This window comes from Eutrema salsugineum, unplaced genomic scaffold (genome assembly GCF_000478725.1).
Source record: "Eutrema salsugineum unplaced genomic scaffold, Eutsalg1_0 scaffold_1, whole genome shotgun sequence".
NCBI classification, from domain to species: Eukaryota; Viridiplantae; Streptophyta; class Magnoliopsida; order Brassicales; family Brassicaceae; genus Eutrema; species Eutrema salsugineum.
Window position 1 is genome coordinate 7,633,171 of NW_006256909.1, and position 17,705 is coordinate 7,650,875.

Here is a 17,705-nt window from a genome sequence, read left to right on the forward strand (position 1 = left end):
CAAGATTGCAGATATTACTTGATGGGATTATTTATAGTGGAAAAGAGTAATCATCAAACTGATGTATTATCATCGGCTTTAAATGTAACAAGTGGTTTATATATAGAAATTATTCTTTCTAAACGCTTCACTGCTCCAGCTCAATCATAACTTTAAGAACATAGAAATTTGTGTTGTATAATCATAATTATTCCTGAAAATATTAAAAATAGATTGATACAATATCTCAGTCTACTAACTACATTTGTAACGTACTGCATATTTTATACTACTTCAATTATTGCTATCATTTGGTATTTAAAATGCAAACTAGCATTATTCTTCTTCTTTTTGTCGAACAATGCAACTAGCTTTATTTACACATAAATCACGGGTGGTGCAAGTAAAACAGTAATGAACTTATTATGAAATTTACAATCTATAGAATATGTATAATATATCCTAATATTTACTCTAGTCGTGTATGAACTTATTATGATCATATTGAAACGCTGGGGCATTGGAGATGGTCCTACCTAAGAGATGTCTATTATTTGTATTGTTAACTACAATCGAATCTATCAATTCTTGTGACTCCAACAACAAAACTCTAATAATCTGCTTTTACAACAAAATAATATAATACTAACAAACATTTCGACATTTCACTGTTTTCTTCTATAGGAAATTCGCTTTTGAAGTATTGTAACAAGTGTCAAAGGCAACACTTTTCGCCGTGCCAATTTCGAGGCAAAGATATTGGACATTTGATAACTGTTTTTTGTGTGTGTGTGTGTGATCTATACAAAGACCATAGTCCAAAATTGTTCTGAAGATCTCACATGAGATGGAATTATTCATTTTTGTTATTGCATTAGCCAAGTTAAAGCCAAATATATAGTTCCAGTATAGTCTTCTTTTTCCTTGGTCGATATGAAAAGATTAAAAGTTTTATGTAATTAAAGTTAGTTGATGTATCAAAATTAGCCTAAATTTCAAAAGGGTACTTTCCTGAAAGAGAAACAAATATAATGGGTAATTTGGTAAATTATAGAAACAAAGATGGAAAAAAGTGTAAAATAAAAAAAGCGCCAACTATTGTAGGGGATTACTGTTACAAATTGAACCAATCAAAAACGAAACCTCTAACTAAAAGCTGGCTACTTCAAAGATTACGCAATCGCCTGTTTATAGGAGACTCAGTGGCAAACTCGTAATAACAGTATCCTCAGTAACCCGATTTCGTCATTTCGTGTCCTTCGTCCTTCTTCTTTCTCTCCACCTTCACTGCCACTCACACCTACACGCGCAACTTCTCTCTCTCTCTTCTGTAGCACTCAAAGAGTAAAGTTCTCTGCATTTCCCTGCTCTCTCTCTCTAGAAATGGCAAGTCGGATCCAATCACACCAGCTGCCTAATGGACTCTACGTTTCGGGAAAGCTCGAGCAGCCTAAAGAGCGACCACCGACAATGGCGGCTCGTGCTGTGCCTTACACTGGAGGCGACATAAAGAAATCCGGCGAGCTCGGAAGGATGTTCGACATCTCCGTCGTCGATTCCGCCTCTTTCCAAGGACCACCGCCGCTCATCGTCGGTGGCAATAGCAGCGGCGGAGCATCGAGGCTGCAAGCGCCGCCACGTGTCTCCGGTTCGTCTTCAAACCCTAACAGTGGATCCGTTCGATCCGGACCAAACTCCGGCTCGGTTAAGAAATTTTCGGGTCCACTCTCTCAGCTTCAGCCAACCGGTTTAATAACCTCTGGCTCTCTCGGTTCGTCGGGTCCGATTGGGTCCGGGTCTAGGAGGTCGGGTCAATTGGACCACCAGACGAGTAATCTAGGGTCCAGCAAGCCTAAATACGGGTCGTCGGTGACGAGTCTGAGTACCGACCCGGTTCGGGTCGGGTTTAAAGTTCCCAAGACGGTTGTTTGGGCGTTGCTGATTGTGGCGGCGATGGGATTGCTCGTTGGGGCGTTTTTAACCGTGGCGGTGAAGAAGCCGGTGGTTATTGCGGCGGTTTTAGCGGCGGTTATTCCCGCCGTCGTGGTTTTGGTGTGGAATTGTGTTTGGGGAAGAAAAGGTTTGTTGAGTTTCATCAAGAAGTATCCAGATGCTGAGCTTAGAGGCGCCATTGATGGACAGTTCGTCAAGGTTACAGGGGTAAGTAATTTTCAAAATGTCAAAATGTTAAATTCCAGATTTAGTAACTTAATTGTACTTGTGGTTAACCAAACTTGGCTTCCCTAAATGGGTTTTGATAAATTATATATTTGGTGAGTTAGAATGTCATTATCATTGGCTTTGGCTTTTCGTATGGATGTTATACTGTTGGATCTGTTTGATGTCAAATTAGCTTCATTAAATTTTTGTTTTTGCTCCACTATGTTTCTGGGTGCTTTATGATGATTTTTCTTTTTGTCTGTGTTTGAAATTTTAAATTGTTAAAAGCTCATTCACCAAATTAATGTTTGCTACTTGTGTTTTTGCATAGTTGTCTAAAGCAACTTCATTTGCTTCCATGTTTGATTATAATAGTCTTTTAAAGAAATTTGTCCATTTGTATTGTAGATTGCATTAACAACTTCAATGGTGTATTACTTGTTTGATTGAAGTGTTAAAAGTTTTTGTTTTGTTTGTAGGTTGTAACATGTGGAAGCATTCCTCTGGAGTCTTCATACCAAAGAACACCAAGATGCGTTTATGTATCCACGGAATTGTACGAGTACAAAGGTCTTGGTGGAAGATCCGCAAACCCAAAACATCGATGCTTTTCATGGGGATCTAGACATGCAGAGGTTAGTTTCTGATTCCATCTAGTGAAGAACTGTATTGATCTTTGTCTCAAGAGTGTGACTAGGACAAAGATTTGGTCAAGTTTTTCAGATCTTGTATGATTAAGTCTGATGATTTTTGTTGTTGGTGGGTTGTATTCTTTGGCAGAAATATGTTTCGGATTTCTACATCTCAGATTTCCAATCTGGATTGCGGGCGTTAGTAAAAGCAGGATATGGATCAAAAGTTTCTCCTTTTGTCAAACCAGCGACAGTGGCTAATGTTACGACTCAGAACAAAGATTTATCTCCTAGCTTCCTAAAGTGGCTATCGGACCGCAACCTCTCAGCTGATAACCGTGTCATGCGTCTCAAAGAAGGGTATGCTATGTTCCACGTGCATCTTAGTTTCTTCTTACTAAGTATCCTAGACAAAAACTAAAAATGAGTCTTTTATTAGAGTCACTATCCAAACTTTGGATTCCTGGTTTGACTTAAAACTACCCAAGATACGACCTTTTAGACCCTAGTTTGAGTAGAATTGGAAGTTTTTACTCTCAAACTGTTGATGTAGGCGTTTACTTTGACTGGTACTTATAGCTTTCGTCCACATCAAAAGTCACAAGAATGGAAAAAAATGTGATGAAACATGTGCTTTGGGTAGAAATCCATTAACTTTTTTTGTCAACGTAAACGGCTTTGAACGTCTCATATCAGTGCTTGATAAGTCTGAGCTTAGAAGGTTGAATTAGGGACTAATGCTAGTGAGACGCAAAAGTCAACTTTTTTAGTACAAAGGATCTTTTTGGCTGCTCTCATCACACAAGGAAAGCTCACTGATTTCACATTTGCAATTAAAGAGACAACCCTATTTTGTTGCTGATCATATATGATTGTGTGTGATGATCAGATACATAAAAGAAGGAAGCACGGTGAGCGTGATGGGAATGGTGAGAAGGCACGACAACGTTCTGATGATAGTTCCTCCGGCAGAAGCAGTCTCCAGTGGCTGCCGGTGGTGGCGCTGCCTCCTCCCGACTTATGCAGATGGCCTAATCATCACCTGCGACGATAATCAAAACGCTGATGTCATCCCTGTCTGAATCCAAACAGCAATATGTATGTAATGCTTCTTTTGCCCGATATTCAGTTTTATAAATGCTTAAGAGTTAGGCTCAGAGACTGAAGAAAGAAGAGAGGAATGAGAGGAGGAAGCCAAATTGGTTCAAAAAGTAAACCAATTGGTTTTACCTTTTGCGATGATCCTATTAGCTTTTTTTTGTTTCTCTATTAATTCTGTTCTTTTTGCCCCTTCTTCTATGGGGTTTATGTTTGTGTACATAAAGCTCCAAATTGTAAATGCTATTTTCAGTTCAAATAATTATCACGTTTCACTGCATCACGAGAGAGAAGTATTCCCACTGCTACAGTAGTGTTATCAGTGTTTTAACTAAGTTTGATAAAAAAACAATGAGAAAACTGAAAACGAACCAAAAAGGTTTCTCATTCGAAAATGCTCGATGCTAACTTTCGCATTCTTGGGTCTGTTATAATTAGAAGTGTTACCTGAACTTGAAGGAGAATGATAGTTATAAACTATATTTATAGATGCTAGTAAGTTTTGATTTGACATAGCTTATCAAGAACGGAACCTGATACGATCGAAAACGAAAACCCATATCATATACATCCTTTGAACCTGCTAAGATATTTGGTTAAGAAGAAAGAATAACATATTTCCATTTCCAGTTTATTTTTCCTTCTCGTGCTACATTACATGTTTGTTAAAAAGCCATATTTTGTTACATTTTGTTAGATATTTTTCAAAAATATCAAATTACATCTAATAATACCAACATGGAAATTCCTAGCCATAGTAATTACTAGTAATCGAATTTTTAGTATAAGATTATGTTTCTAAAATCATATTGAAAAATATTCAATTTCCTCGTGCAAAAAAATGGATACGATCAACGGTCTAGGAGATGATATCATCTGCCACATTCTCTCTTACCTTCCGACAAAAGAAGCTGCTTTAACATCTGTCCTCTCAAAGCGATGGCGTAATCTCTTTGTCTTGACGCCAAACCTTCATTTAGACGATCACCACCAAGTTAGTGATCATGGAGAAGACTTCATCGATTTTGTGGACAGAGTATTGGCTGTGTCAAACGATCTCCCACTAACCCTAAAGAAGAGTATCTCCATAAAATGTCGAAAGAGTGTCGAAGACGACACTGGTCATGTCACTCGCTGGTTGACTAACGTTCTGAAACTTGGCGTTCAGTATCTTGATATAGAAGTAATCGCTGATGATGTGGTTTTGATGCCTCTCGAGATCTTCACTTGCAATACAATTGTTGAGCTGAAACTAACAAAAGGATTCGACGCTATGATTCCTGATAGTGATGTTTCTCTTCCATCGCTCAAGACTCTCTATCTTGAATCGGTTTATTTCTACAACAGTGGTTACTGTGTTTTGGAGAAGCTTCTTTCTTCTTGCCCTTTGCTTGAGGAACTAACCACTCGTAGTGCGAGATGGCAGAATGGGAAATGTTGCCCCAACGTGTCCTCTTCGACACTTAAGAAGCTTACTATCGAGGTTTGTGACGCTCTTGATTATTGGGACATTACTTTCGACACTCCCAGTCTTGTCTACTTGGAATACTCTGATTTAGTTCCAAGAGCGTTAACAGTTGTGAATCTTGAGTCCCTTGTTGAAGCTAAGCTTGATCTCCATGTAGAGGCATTGTCTAGCAATCCAACAAATCTCATCAAGGAGTTAAGAAATGTTGAGTTCTTGGAGATATTATCTGTTCGTACTTGGGAGGTAAATACAGAATCATCTCTTCTCTCTTTTTCTAATTTCTCTGTAAGATATATATATTGTTACATGCAAGATATTTTTTATTTCAGATGTTTTGTATGTTCCGTGAAGTAATCCCTGTGTTCATCAACCTGTCTCGTTTAACTATTACAATTGATTTCCCTGACGACGATTGGGAGTTTCTGCCGATACTTGTAGGAAAATCTCCAAATCTACACACACTCGTCATCAAGGTAATTATTATAACCCGAAAATGTATTAGATGAAAAACTCAAACGTCTTCTAACGTTTGCTCTTGTGTTTTAAGGGTACATTGTTCGTTGATAGATATGAACGAGAATATGATTATGGATCGTCATGTCCCGTGAAAGTATTGAAGATAACTGAGTATGGAGGAGAAACTGGTGAGCTAGAGCAAATGAAGCTTTTCCTAGAGAAACTGTCGTCGTCACTTGAGCTCGTCAAAGTTCTTGCATATGCAACAAACGACAAGGAAAAGTCTCGTATTACCAAAGATCTGCTCAAGATTCCTAGATCTTCCAAGTGCAATATCAAGATTATGTTTTGCGAGAAAGCAAGACCTCGAAAACGTTTTTCCAGAAAAGTCTAAGTTAATGCATGAAAACAAAACTTTGTTATCTCCTAGCTGAATGTTTAAGCCTGTTATGCAGTTACTTTTTCAATTCACAAATAAAAGTTTCTTTTGGTGTCAATTGTGTGCAACTCTCTGTAGAATCGGCCTACCGATTCCCATAGAGCATTCGACATTAAACGTATTGCGAATTTTTATTCATCATTCTACACTAGTAAACATACATAGAGTCAGTAACTTTGACTTCGATTCATATCTTCAAATGAACTCAAAACATATCAGACTTCTATACAGAAAGATACATTCAAAACATATCAGACTTCTATACAGAAAGATACATAGTATTTATATATATATATTTATAATCACGTACATGTTTGTCTCTATCGATGAACCAAAATTAGTTGTCATATATCTAGATTTGTAGTCAAAACAAATAAGGAGAAAGAGAGACATATATATCATCGCCACACCACCGTGAAAAATCTCTACTGCTCTTCGTCATATCTTCGAAAGAAACATAATGCCAAAACGATTCAATCCTATATGTGTATTGTATTTATAAACCACTTTATTTCATGGTATGTTCACTGTTCAAAAACCAAAGACAAGAGAAGAAGTTAAAAATTTTGGCAAAAGAAGATTCTGTTGAAACAAAGAGAAACCGGTTTTTTAAGGCAATATACCGATTGTTTTATTGAGCAACCAAAGAAGAAGAGCAAGTTCAATGCCGAAAATCGTATGCAGCCATGATCTATCCACAAGGAATCCATACACTGTGATCCCAGCTCTGTTGTTCTCTAGATATGTCACTGCAAAACATAACAATTTCAAGAATCCGAAATAAATCAACTTTGTGGACTAGAAGGGTTTATAAGTTGTTGAATGTAGAAAACAAATCTTTCTTACCTAGAGCTTGACGTTTTTGATAAGAAATGGTATTGGCGTAGATAGGATGTATCTTGGTATTGTCGAGATCATCGTCTCCTTCTCCTTCTTCATCAGATGAATCCATCCCATTTCCACATGGCGAGATTTGAGACTCAATCATTGAAGCTGTAGGAGTTTCTCCATCAAGACTATCGAACGATTCTACAGTTGCGCAAACGTTCCATTTAGCTGCAAGACTGGTTACAGATTGAGCTTTGTGAGTTATCTTCGTCGCACTTCTCAAACATATGAACACTCCTGTAACCAAACTCAACGAACACAACTGTGAAAAAAAAACAGAACACAAAAGACATTGATTAGTATTGATACCAATGTGACTACAACCAAAGGGTACTTAAAAGAGAACTCTAACCGCGAGCTCGCCAACTTCATAGATGTTAACAGCAACACTAGCTCTCGTGGTGGTAAGCAAAGCAGTGAACTGAGTAGCAGTAACAAGAACCAAAGACAAAAGAATGAATCTCCTGAAACGATGGCTAACAATCCTCAAATTACGACGGATCTTTTGATGCTCGGCCAGAGCTGAGCCAACGTCGGTGATCTCGGAGGCGAAGCAGCGTGCGAAATCGTCGAGACGGAGAGTTTGAAGATGGCATGTGATTTGGTAGAGGATGCAGACGGTGATGTAGATGGCGTTACGGTAAAGCCAAGAAGAGAGCTGGAGAGTGCATGCGATGACGTGGCTTAGAACAGGGTTGATGATGTAAGGAATCTGGTTTGAGCCAGAGATGTACCACCAGATTCTGTAGATGGCTTCGAGTGTTAGTGATGGGAGGACGAAGATCATTAGCCGTTTCAGTGATCTCTGCGTCATCAACAAAGAAACAGAGGAAAAGAGTTTATTAATAAAATAAAAAGAATCGAATGAGAACAATATCCGACCTTAGCTCAGTTGGTAGAGCGGAAGACTGTAGTCTGTGACAGCTAATCTTTAGGTCGCTGGTTCGATTCCGGCAGGTCGGAATTTTTTTAAATTTAGCTAATGATGAATTTTTATTTAAACAAAAATAGGAAAAAACAAAAATTGTAGCGGTCACGTCACACTTTAGCCAAACAAGTCCAAAAAAAAAAAACGAAAATTGTCGGCTAGAGAAATAAAGATTGTCAATTTTTTTTTGGTACCAGATATTTTTTTTTTACAATCAATTCAAGCTTTTTCTGAAAGAATATCAATCAAGATTCAAAATTTAGATTCTTTTTATCCATAATTAAATCTGCGGGTAATAGGAACACGAAAATGATACGGAAACAGAAATTAGTGGCAGTTCAAAACTTTTAAAATAGTCAAATGTATTTCTGAAAACAAAATTAGAAAATTGATTACTCGTGCGTTAAGTTTATTAAATTCTGGAATAAAAAAAAGAGACTGAAAATTAATAACTAATATAGTATATATCAATTAATTGCTTCCATCACATCGTATACGTAATCGTACAATAGTTGGTACTTGCTAAACGTTCATAGTTTCCTGAATTTTTAGGTTTATTATCGTCTCTCTAATTTCGAATTTAGCAACGATTATAAATCGGTTAATAGATTTTAATCAATAATTAAAAACTAGCAGAGATCCTAACCTGGATTTCAGCTTCGTATCCGATCCTAACCTTGTCGCTAACATCCCAGAGCTTATCGAGGAACAGAAACTTTCGCATCCCAAACTTCCTCGACCAAAGCGAGAGGCTAACGAACGAGATTCCGGCGAAAACCGAAAGAGAAAGCTGTACAACGGCGTCGTACGGACGTCGGTGATAGGAATCGCAGTCGGAGCAGACGAGCATGAAGTGGGAGATCATCGGTACGCCGACGACGAGGAGGAAGAAGACGGACCACGAGAGCAGAGCCGTGCCGCGATTCGACTGGTCAAACCAGAGCACGATGCTCATGAAGGTGAACCGCGACGCATGAAACTCCGGCGGTTTGTTGATCGCGCTTGGTCGGGTCTCCCGGTGGATCAGATGTTCCCGAGATCCTTGCTCCGATGTGTTCTCCATGAAAGGGTGATTTCGGAATTGGGGGATTTTTTTCAGAGATTTCGCGGAATTTTTTGGTGAAACAAAAAAAATAGAGGCAAAATAAAATAAAATAAAGTCGCGGCGATTTCTGGTATTGAAAGCCACCTGTAATCTGTTTAAATAGTAGTAAAGTTGAATTTATATGTTTAACTTGAAACACACACGTATTAACTTATTATTATTTCTGATATTAAACAGAAATGAAAAGGCAGCCTTTCCAACAGCCAAAAAAAGTGAAACCACATAATATCTGAAAATTAGTAAAAAATAACCACTGAGTGCCTTTTCATTTCTGTTTGATATCAAAAATAATAATAGTTTTAAATGGTCTAGTAGAGCAGTGTAATGGTCAAAATGGTTTACATAATTAAAGGGGGGAGGTGTTTACTGTATTTGACTCTATATGACGTTCTGGTGAGTAATCTCCAGCTGATTTAGTTACAAACAAAAATATATTTAAACACGCCGGCAAAAAAAGATATGGTCAAAAATACAAATTGACAGAGAAACAGATGACATATATCCCCTTGCATTTATCAGTTCCAGGCTTTTTCTGGTACTTTCATTTTTTTTTGGTTTTAATCTGTCGTATTTGATTTTGAAAAGTCAGTTTTTAAATTAAAAAAAAATTGAGCTAAAGGCTAAAATACTCTTCAATGTGCTAAAAACAAACCAGCCATAAATATGTGCCCCTAGTCTATTTTTTCTTTGTTTTATCGTTTAGTTGTTAATATCCTCAAAAGTCGTTTTTAATATTCAATACGAATATCGTAATTTTTCTTTTGGTTGTTTGTGAAAATTACAAACGTCATTGAATTCACGGGATCAACTATCAGTTCCTAGTCAGGCAGTAGTAGTTCAAAATGGTAGTAACTTTCACGGGCTAGAAAATCAGTTTAAAGTCATGACGTGTCCCAATATTTGGGCCTCAGCCCATAAGTTAACATAAACCGGGTCGGATCATTTGACATAATCGGATCCTCTTTGGTAGGAAATATCTCCGGCCGTGATTTGTTTGGACGCGTCGATGACGATGGGCATGAGAAGGTAGTGGGAGAACCCAGAATATCTGCCCGCCTTGGGAACCGCCTTTCTTCGTATAAGACCCGCAAAATTCCAAAATTTCTCCGTTTCCTACGAAAAATCTCCAACCTTTACTTTTCTTCCCTGTGATCGAATCTTGGGTTCCCTGACGGAGATGGCAGCGACGGTGGCGATTTCAGGCATCTCCCCACGGCCTTTGATTGCTCTTCGACGCTCTAGAGCCGCCGTTTCGTACAGTACTTCTCACCGATTGCTTCTTCATCGTCCTCTCTCTTCTCCTCGCCTGCTCTTCAGGTAGCTACTCGATTAGAGCACTGAATGATGGAAAACGACAGCTAAATATTTGATTGTTGTCGACTTGTCGTCAAACTTAATGTTGAAAAGGGTTCGATGGGTAGTTTTTTTACTTAGTGCTATCATTTGAACATTTCAGGAACATTCATCGAGTTCAAGCGACGATTTTACAAGACGATGAAGAGAAAGTTGTGGTGGAGGAATCGTTTAAGGCCGAGACTTTTCCTGGTAAAGTACCACTTGAGGAGCCAAACATGAGTTCTTCAACTAGTGCTCTGGAGGCTTGGATCATCAAGCTTGAGCAAGGAGTGAATGTCTTCCTTACAGTAAGGTTTTATGACCCTTTCTAGGATCTTCAAACAGCTGTGTGTTCAAATTATCCTGTGCATCTAACTAATTGTTGTCTTGTTTTGTTTTTTATCAGGACTCGGTGATTAAGATACTTGACACATTGTACCGTGATCGAACCTATCCTAGGTTCTTTGTTCTTGAAACAATTGCTAGAGTGCCTTATTTTGGTAAGCGCATCCGTTTGTAGTTTGAGTTCCTCTGATACTCTTGCAAGAAACGTTTAGGGTAGTGTTAAGGATTATTCATTCGGATTTGTGTTCGTCATAAGACAGTAAGAATCGTGAAAGGCACTTGAATTGTGTTAAGAAGAACAATGACAGAATAGTGTTCGGAAGCATATATATACCTTTGTCCATTTCCTTATTTCATTAGAGGCATAATCCATCACCAACCTCAAAGGCCATCTAATCGTACTGTGTAAAATATAGGATTTGTGGAAAATCACATCTCATTTTTTTTCTTGTTGGCTAGAACATAAACATAGTTTATGTATGCTTCTTGCAGCCTTTATGTCAGTGCTACATATGTATGAGACCTTTGGTTGGTGGAGGAGAGCAGATTATTTGAAAGTACATTTTGCTGAGAGCTGGAATGAGATGCACCACTTGCTCATAATGGAAGTAAGAACCACGACTTTCCCTTCTCTACGAGTTTCATACTCTTAACCTAGTAGTTGTGAAAGAGCCAAACGAATGTTTTTGATGACAGGAATTGGGTGGAAATTCTTGGTGGTTTGATCGTTTTCTAGCCCAGCACATAGCAACCTTTTATTACTTCATGACGGTGTTCTTGTATATCATAAGCCCGAGGATGGCATGTAGGTTTCATTGACTTCTAGATATTAGCAGAATAAAATCATGATATAGAGAAAGGACGACTTCTTGTCTTCATGACCTCATTAACTGTTTGTTACCGTGCAGATCACTTTTCGGAATGTGTTGAGAGTCATGCATATGAGACATACGATAAATTTCTCAAGGCCAGTGGAGGTTGGTTCAACATTTTCAATACTGATTTAGTTTATCTTTCTCCAACATTTCCTGTCCCAGTTGCATTAGTAATGTAGTTGTTTATGGGTTTAGTGAGCTGAATACCTCACAAATTCTTCAATGATTTTTACTATCTGGAATGTTTTGCTTCGCTTTTTTTTTTCCCCTGAACAGAGGAGTTGAAGAATTCGCCTGCACCTGATATCGCAGTGAAATACTATACTGGAAGCGACTTGTACTTATTTGGTTAGTTTGTCCTTCCAGTTTTTATCAATGTTCTCTAGTTCTCAAATTTTCTACCTTTGACTAGTAGGAGTCTCTTTCCGTTTTGTCTGCAGATGAGTTTCAAACAGCTAGAGCTCCCAATACCCGAAGGCCAACAATAGGTACCAAATTAACTTTGTATTATTTCAATTTTTGAATCCATTGAACCACAAATTACTAAAAAGGTTTATGATTTATCCATGGTTGTGAGTCTACATATTAGGAGGGACTAAGCTTTGGTTTTTCATACTTATGGATAAAACAGTAATATCAGTTTGTGATTTACTTTGGTGTTGATTTCAGGATCTCTAACGTTGTTGTTGTATTGTGATTATGTGCAGAAAATTTATACGATGTGTTTGTGAACATAAGAGATGACGAAGCAGAACATTGCAAGACAATGAGGGCTTGTCAGACTCTAGGAAGCCTCCGTTCTCCACACTCCATTCTAGAAGACGACGATTGTAATGAAGAATCAGGCTGTGTTGTTCCTGAGGCTCATTGTGAAGGTATTGTAGACTGTATCAAGAAATCCATTACGAATTAAATTAGAACGGAAAAAGGGATTAATTATATCAACTTATCTTGAAGAATAGATATATCCAATATACTTAGGAATAAAGGAAAGGTGCGAGATTCTCATAGTTATGTATGTGTGGGGGAGAGAATCAAATACACTTGAGATGTAAAATTATTTTATTCAACCTACTTGATGTTCATCATTGTAGTCGTTTGAGACCATTTTTGTATGCATGCTAGCCATTGTTATTGTATTGCCGGTTTCAATTCATTGGAGTAATATACCAATTTATAAACACTTGTATTCCAAAACTTCAACAACATATAATTTTACAACATGTAGGAGTCGAAACTGCAGGTAAGTAAACAAAAGACTGGAGCGTAAGTATGGATAGTAAAATTACTTGTAATTTGTAAAAGCAATCGTTTCCTTGCATGAACTAACATTTGTAATTTGCTTAACGTTAAAATAAGAGGATTGTAATGATTTGGTTATTGTCAGTCATACATGTAATTTGTAAAATGTTGATTACATTCAGAAGATTATCGTAAATGCAAAGTACAAAATCATTGAATGTATCATTCCCTCAAAAAGCTCATTGGTATTGCGTTAAAAGTCTCTCTCTCTCTCGTTCCTTTATTGGTTTTGTTGGGGAAAGTGTAGCGCGAAGACGACGTCGTATATGGGGACATCTCACGTGGGAAAAGCCTTGATACATGCGCCCCTCTTTACTCTTTAGTTTCTTCTTCTCTTTTTTCTTTTCTTTTTCAGTTTCAAATTATTTTTCCGCCGGTTTATTAAGAGGACATATTTTCCCGCCAGATATTTAACCCCGTGATTTTAAAACCATGGTCCCGTTATAGCACGATATGAGATTTCATTAGTCTGGGTAAATCTGCTGTTACTAAATTTGATTGAATCTTTGATTATCGCTTTTATTTCAGGTTTTAGTGTCATGTTTGTTTGAAATATAATTTATCTTTATTCGATGGATGATTTATCTTAATTAAAGGGTTTGAAATTCGATGGAGGACTTTATTTTGTTGGTATTATAAACTGAAATTATTCTTCGATTTTGTTTCTATTCGAGACCCTAAAGACTTTTTAGTTTTTAATATAAAAAATAGAAGTCGTACAGTTGCAGAAACAGCATTAACTTTTTCTCTGAATACAATTCTTGTGTGAGTAAATAATTTTTGTTTCTATCAGAAATACAGAAGAACTAACATTATAGTTGCACCATTACGTACGGCTTTGCCTGATGACTGGATTGGTGATCATTCATCATTATCAGTTGATTAGTCTTCTTAACAACTCTGTTCTCTGCTAAAACAATATTCAGATAATGAAAATTGATACCGCCTAACTAAAATATCTGTATGAAATACTTTAAAATAAAAGAGCAAGTATTAATATAGAGAGGTTCTGATTTTTAGTGGGGGTAAAATATTAGCAAGTTGTTAGAAGGATTGGACCAACGAATAGAATCGTTATAACTGTTAAATTGATTAGTGTTAAAATAATATTAATTCGCGGGAAATAATATATTCGGAAACAACTTTAACGAAACAAAATATAAAATTCTGTTTAAAAAAATACGAAAAGAAAAAAAAAGCTCGATAAAGCTCTGAAACTTCCTTTATAATCATCATAATCACTGCGACTCTGCGAGACACAAAGATCTAAACAATCTCTCTCTCTTTTTCAGTTTCTCGCTCTCTCTCTCTTTCTCTCTCGGGGGGAGTCTCTCACATGGCGGAGCTGATTCGTCTGTTTTACTGGTGATTCTGTTTCGCCATCGGAGAATTTCATTTTAGAGTTTCCTTCACTGAATCGGTAATGAGTGAACTCGATATCGGAACGAGTCAGAGGATGACGGAGACACACCGTACGACGACGTTTCTCGATTTGCTCCGACGCCAGATGAGCGGTCACGATCGCACCAGGAGAAAGCGGACTCTGAAAGAACGGTTGAGATTCAAATGCATCGGATGCTGTGGGCCCACCTGCTGTCTCCGTCTAACTAACAACACTTCCCTTCACAGTCCCAGCTCAAGAGAGGAAGACGAAATCGAAGAGCAAGGTGAAACAGAAACCCGATTCGTTCCTCAAACGGACTTTGGATCGGGTTCGGGTATGAATCTCGCGACGGCGTTAGAGGCGGAGAGATATAGCCGTGGAGATCCGACGGAGGCGGAGGTTGACATGACGCCGACGAGAGTTTCGTTGATGAGATTGCTGGATGAGACGGCGGAGAAAGTCGCTGATGACGGAGGAGAGACGGAGATACTAACGGCGTCCATGGGGACGACGTTAACGGGTAATGATTCGGTGTGTTGCGTGTGTATGGGAAGAAAGAAAGGCGCGGCGTTTATCCCATGTGGACATACTTTTTGCAGAGTGTGCTCTAGAGAGCTGTGGCTGAACCGAGGCTCGTGTCCTCTTTGCAACCGTCCGATCATCGAGATCCTCGACATATTCTGAAACGAATCGGACGGCTGAAAGTTCTCGATCCACGTGATTAAACTGAGCAGAGGCGTAGACACCAGATTTATCTACGGTTTGTTACTTTGTACGTTTCTGTTGGTAAGGAAAGATGATGTAAATGCGAAAAATACAGAAAGGATTTTTTTCACAAGGCCCATTTAATCTGTTTAAGCCCATTAACCGTATCTTTTGTATGTTCCTCTCGATTGCGTCGCTCACAACGCCAGAGAAGGCGCTTGGCGACAAACGGTGTCAAGATATTTATCGCATGCGAGCAGATCTTGACCGTTCATAGACCAAAGTCGTTGGCAATGAACGTTGATCAGAAACAGTCAGAAAGTAGTACACTGAGAAGTTTCTAGCCAAAAACATTGATCATGCCATTTGCATGGTGCTGATTTCGCAGAGATAATAAAGGAAATAACTTTTCTCACACAATATTATGATGAACTAAAATAAATAGATATTCTAAGTCCAGTAATTCACAAACAGACATAAACTTATAGTCCAAATCCATCTATAAATGATTATATATTTCTGTTTATCCAATGAAATGTTTAGTTCTCTATTAGTACTTTTGCATTTCTACGTACATCTGGGAATATTGTAGTAGTTTTGAAGTCGTTTTTCATTAGTAATTTTTTTTCTTGACTTAGTATACACACATTTAAAAGAGATGTTGTTTGACACGCTTCAGATTCTAAATTTAATGAAAACACTTCAATAATTTGTTGAGTTTATATGTAAGACATTCAATTTGAAATTAATTTATAGAAATAAATTACATCGTAGGTTTCTTATAATTAATTTGATCCTTTATCTAAACAGAAAATATGGAAACCAAAAAAAAAATCCAAAATTAGTTAGCCAAGAAAAAAATAATAAAATTTAGGATTTCTTGCCATAAACAAGAACCAAAACAATTTTCGCCTCACACCATCACACGACACAAAGCTTAAAACGTCGACGTCATCCTCGTCCGTTGATCTTACCCCTATCGTGGCAGAATCGTAGTCGATTGTATATGATCTTTATGCAAAAGCCGATACTACCCCTCCTCGTTTGGTTTGAGTTGTAGAAAGAAGGAGAACATTTACGTAATTCGCCATTTCAAGTACAATTGCTATAAATTAGTACGGGTCATTTCTTGTTCACTAGCTTCGAATTTTTGGTCGAAGAAAAGAAAGAAAAAAAAATGGCGACGGTACAATTGTTCAGCCAATCCCCCTGCAAAACTCGAGTTTCGAGCTCAGCAAACTCAAAATCCCTTTCCAAGCCTCCGATTCTGGTGCCGGCAAGCTCGATTACTCGCCGTCCAGTGCTCTCGACCGGACGATTCGCTGTTTCCCGGGCGGATTTCAGAGTACGAGTCACCGATGCGGAAGACGAATGGGGTCCGGAGACAGGGGAGAGAGGATCTGCTCTATCGGTGGCGGAGGAAGCAATCGAAGCCGTGGAGGAGACGGAGGTTCTCAAGAGAACACTGGCGGATTCGTTGTACGGAACAGATCGTGGTTTGAGCGCGTCGAGCGAGACCAGAGCCGAAATCGGAGATCTGATCACACAGCTCGAGTCGAAAAACCCTACCCCGGCTCCGACGGAAGCTCTCTTCCTTCTCAACGGCAAATGGATCCTCGCGTAAGTTTTCCGGTGGAAACTGTTTCGCTATAACTTATTTTCGGGGAATGATTTGTTAGTAGTAATTTTTGCTGATTAAGCCTGAATGTGAGTGAATTCGTCTTCTTGATGGTAAATCTCGTGCTGCTCTTAATTTGGATGAGTCTCTTTCGCAGCTACACATCGTTCGTTGGTTTGTTCCCTTTGCTTTCACGAGGAATCGTGCCTTTAGTAAAAGTCGATGAGATCTCACAAACCATTGATTCAGAAAACTTCACCGTCCAGAACTCCGTTCGTTTCGCTGGTCCTTTAGCTACAACCTCAATTAGCACAAATGCCAAATTCGAAATCCGAAGCCCAAAACGCGTCCAGGTAGTTTCACCATCCATCAACCAATATCTGATAATCAACACATTTGAAACGATTCAGTTAAACATTTTGGATTCGTTTTTTCTTGTAGATTAAGTTCGAGCAAGGAGTAATCGGGACTCCTCAGCTAACGGATTCGATTGAGATCCCTGAGTATGTTGAGGTTCTTGGTCAAAAGATTGATCTTAACCCGATCAGAGGGTTGCTTACCTCGGTACAAGACACAGCCTCGTCTGTGGCTAGAACCATATCGAGCCAACCACCATTGAAATTCTCTTTGCCAGGGGACAATGCACAGTCTTGGCTGCTCACGACTTATCTGGACAAAGACATTAGGATCTCTAGAGGAGACGGTGGAAGCGTCTTTGTGCTTATCAAAGAAGGAAGCCCTCTCTTGAACCCTTGAACCGCCAAAATCTCTCTCTCTCGTCTATTCTTAGTACAAAATAAGTGTTCAATAGTGTTGTTATAGGTTTACTTCTTAATCGTTATTATTAACTCGGATAATATGGAAATTAAGAAATAATGTTGAAACTGCTATGTAGCTTCTTTTGCTATGGCCTATAGGTCTAAGACTTGTTTTTCAGATTTTCACAAATACAAATCATTTATGATGGAATCATGGAACAAGATATCAC

General features: G+C 38.3%; 6 protein-coding genes and 1 non-coding gene across 7 annotated transcripts; 6 read left to right on the forward strand and 1 right to left on the reverse strand.

The window, feature by feature from the left end:
* The first annotated feature begins 1,272 nt into the window (after nucleotides 1-1,272).
* On the forward strand, nucleotides 1,273-4,149 carry LOC18028654 (uncharacterized membrane protein At1g16860). The gene is made up of 4 exons (XM_006413610.2): nucleotides 1,273-2,139; nucleotides 2,619-2,774; nucleotides 2,920-3,131; nucleotides 3,661-4,149. The coding sequence occupies exons 1-4, from the start codon at nucleotides 1,363-1,365 to the stop codon at nucleotides 3,851-3,853; spliced, it is 1,338 nt and encodes a 445-aa protein (XP_006413673.1). The 5' UTR covers nucleotides 1,273-1,362; the 3' UTR covers nucleotides 3,854-4,149.
* Nucleotides 4,150-4,710: 561 nt separating this feature from the next.
* On the forward strand, nucleotides 4,711-6,187 carry LOC18028655 (F-box protein At4g22280). The gene is made up of 3 exons (XM_006413611.1): nucleotides 4,711-5,580; nucleotides 5,667-5,810; nucleotides 5,885-6,187. Exons 1-3 carry the CDS (start codon nucleotides 4,711-4,713, stop codon nucleotides 6,185-6,187), a joined length of 1,317 nt encoding a protein of 438 aa, XP_006413674.1.
* A 214-nt stretch (nucleotides 6,188-6,401) lies between these two features.
* LOC18028656 lies at nucleotides 6,402-9,207 on the reverse strand. Its single transcript, XM_006413612.2, has 5 exons — nucleotides 8,695-9,207; nucleotides 7,473-7,925; nucleotides 7,079-7,382; nucleotides 6,856-6,981; nucleotides 6,402-6,759 (listed from the first exon to the last, which is right to left on the reverse strand). The coding sequence occupies exons 1-5, from the start codon at nucleotides 9,109-9,111 to the stop codon at nucleotides 6,746-6,748; spliced, it is 1,314 nt and encodes a 437-aa protein (XP_006413675.1). The 5' UTR covers nucleotides 9,112-9,207; the 3' UTR covers nucleotides 6,402-6,745.
* TRNAY-GUA lies at nucleotides 7,998-8,083 on the forward strand. Its single transcript is given in 2 exon segments — nucleotides 7,998-8,034; nucleotides 8,048-8,083. It is a non-coding gene; the product is annotated as a tRNA-Tyr (tRNA).
* A 948-nt stretch (nucleotides 9,208-10,155) lies between the features above and the next one.
* On the forward strand, nucleotides 10,156-12,862 carry LOC18028657 (ubiquinol oxidase 4, chloroplastic/chromoplastic). The gene is made up of 9 exons (XM_006413613.2): nucleotides 10,156-10,470; nucleotides 10,610-10,796; nucleotides 10,895-10,988; nucleotides 11,326-11,441; nucleotides 11,530-11,638; nucleotides 11,742-11,810; nucleotides 11,985-12,056; nucleotides 12,149-12,196; nucleotides 12,416-12,862. The coding sequence occupies exons 1-9, from the start codon at nucleotides 10,331-10,333 to the stop codon at nucleotides 12,619-12,621; spliced, it is 1,041 nt and encodes a 346-aa protein (XP_006413676.1). The 5' UTR covers nucleotides 10,156-10,330; the 3' UTR covers nucleotides 12,622-12,862.
* A 1,398-nt stretch (nucleotides 12,863-14,260) lies between these two features.
* On the forward strand, nucleotides 14,261-15,177 carry LOC18028658 (probable E3 ubiquitin-protein ligase XBOS34). Its single transcript, XM_006413614.2, has one exon. It carries the CDS (start codon nucleotides 14,434-14,436, stop codon nucleotides 15,076-15,078), a length of 645 nt encoding a protein of 214 aa, XP_006413677.1. The 5' UTR covers nucleotides 14,261-14,433; the 3' UTR covers nucleotides 15,079-15,177.
* A 1,066-nt stretch (nucleotides 15,178-16,243) lies between these two features.
* LOC18028659 (plastid lipid-associated protein 2, chloroplastic) lies at nucleotides 16,244-17,682 on the forward strand. Its single transcript, XM_006413615.2, has 3 exons — nucleotides 16,244-16,719; nucleotides 16,875-17,070; nucleotides 17,159-17,682. The coding sequence occupies exons 1-3, from the start codon at nucleotides 16,277-16,279 to the stop codon at nucleotides 17,471-17,473; spliced, it is 954 nt and encodes a 317-aa protein (XP_006413678.1). The 5' UTR covers nucleotides 16,244-16,276; the 3' UTR covers nucleotides 17,474-17,682.
* The last annotated feature ends 23 nt before the right edge of the window (nucleotides 17,683-17,705 follow it).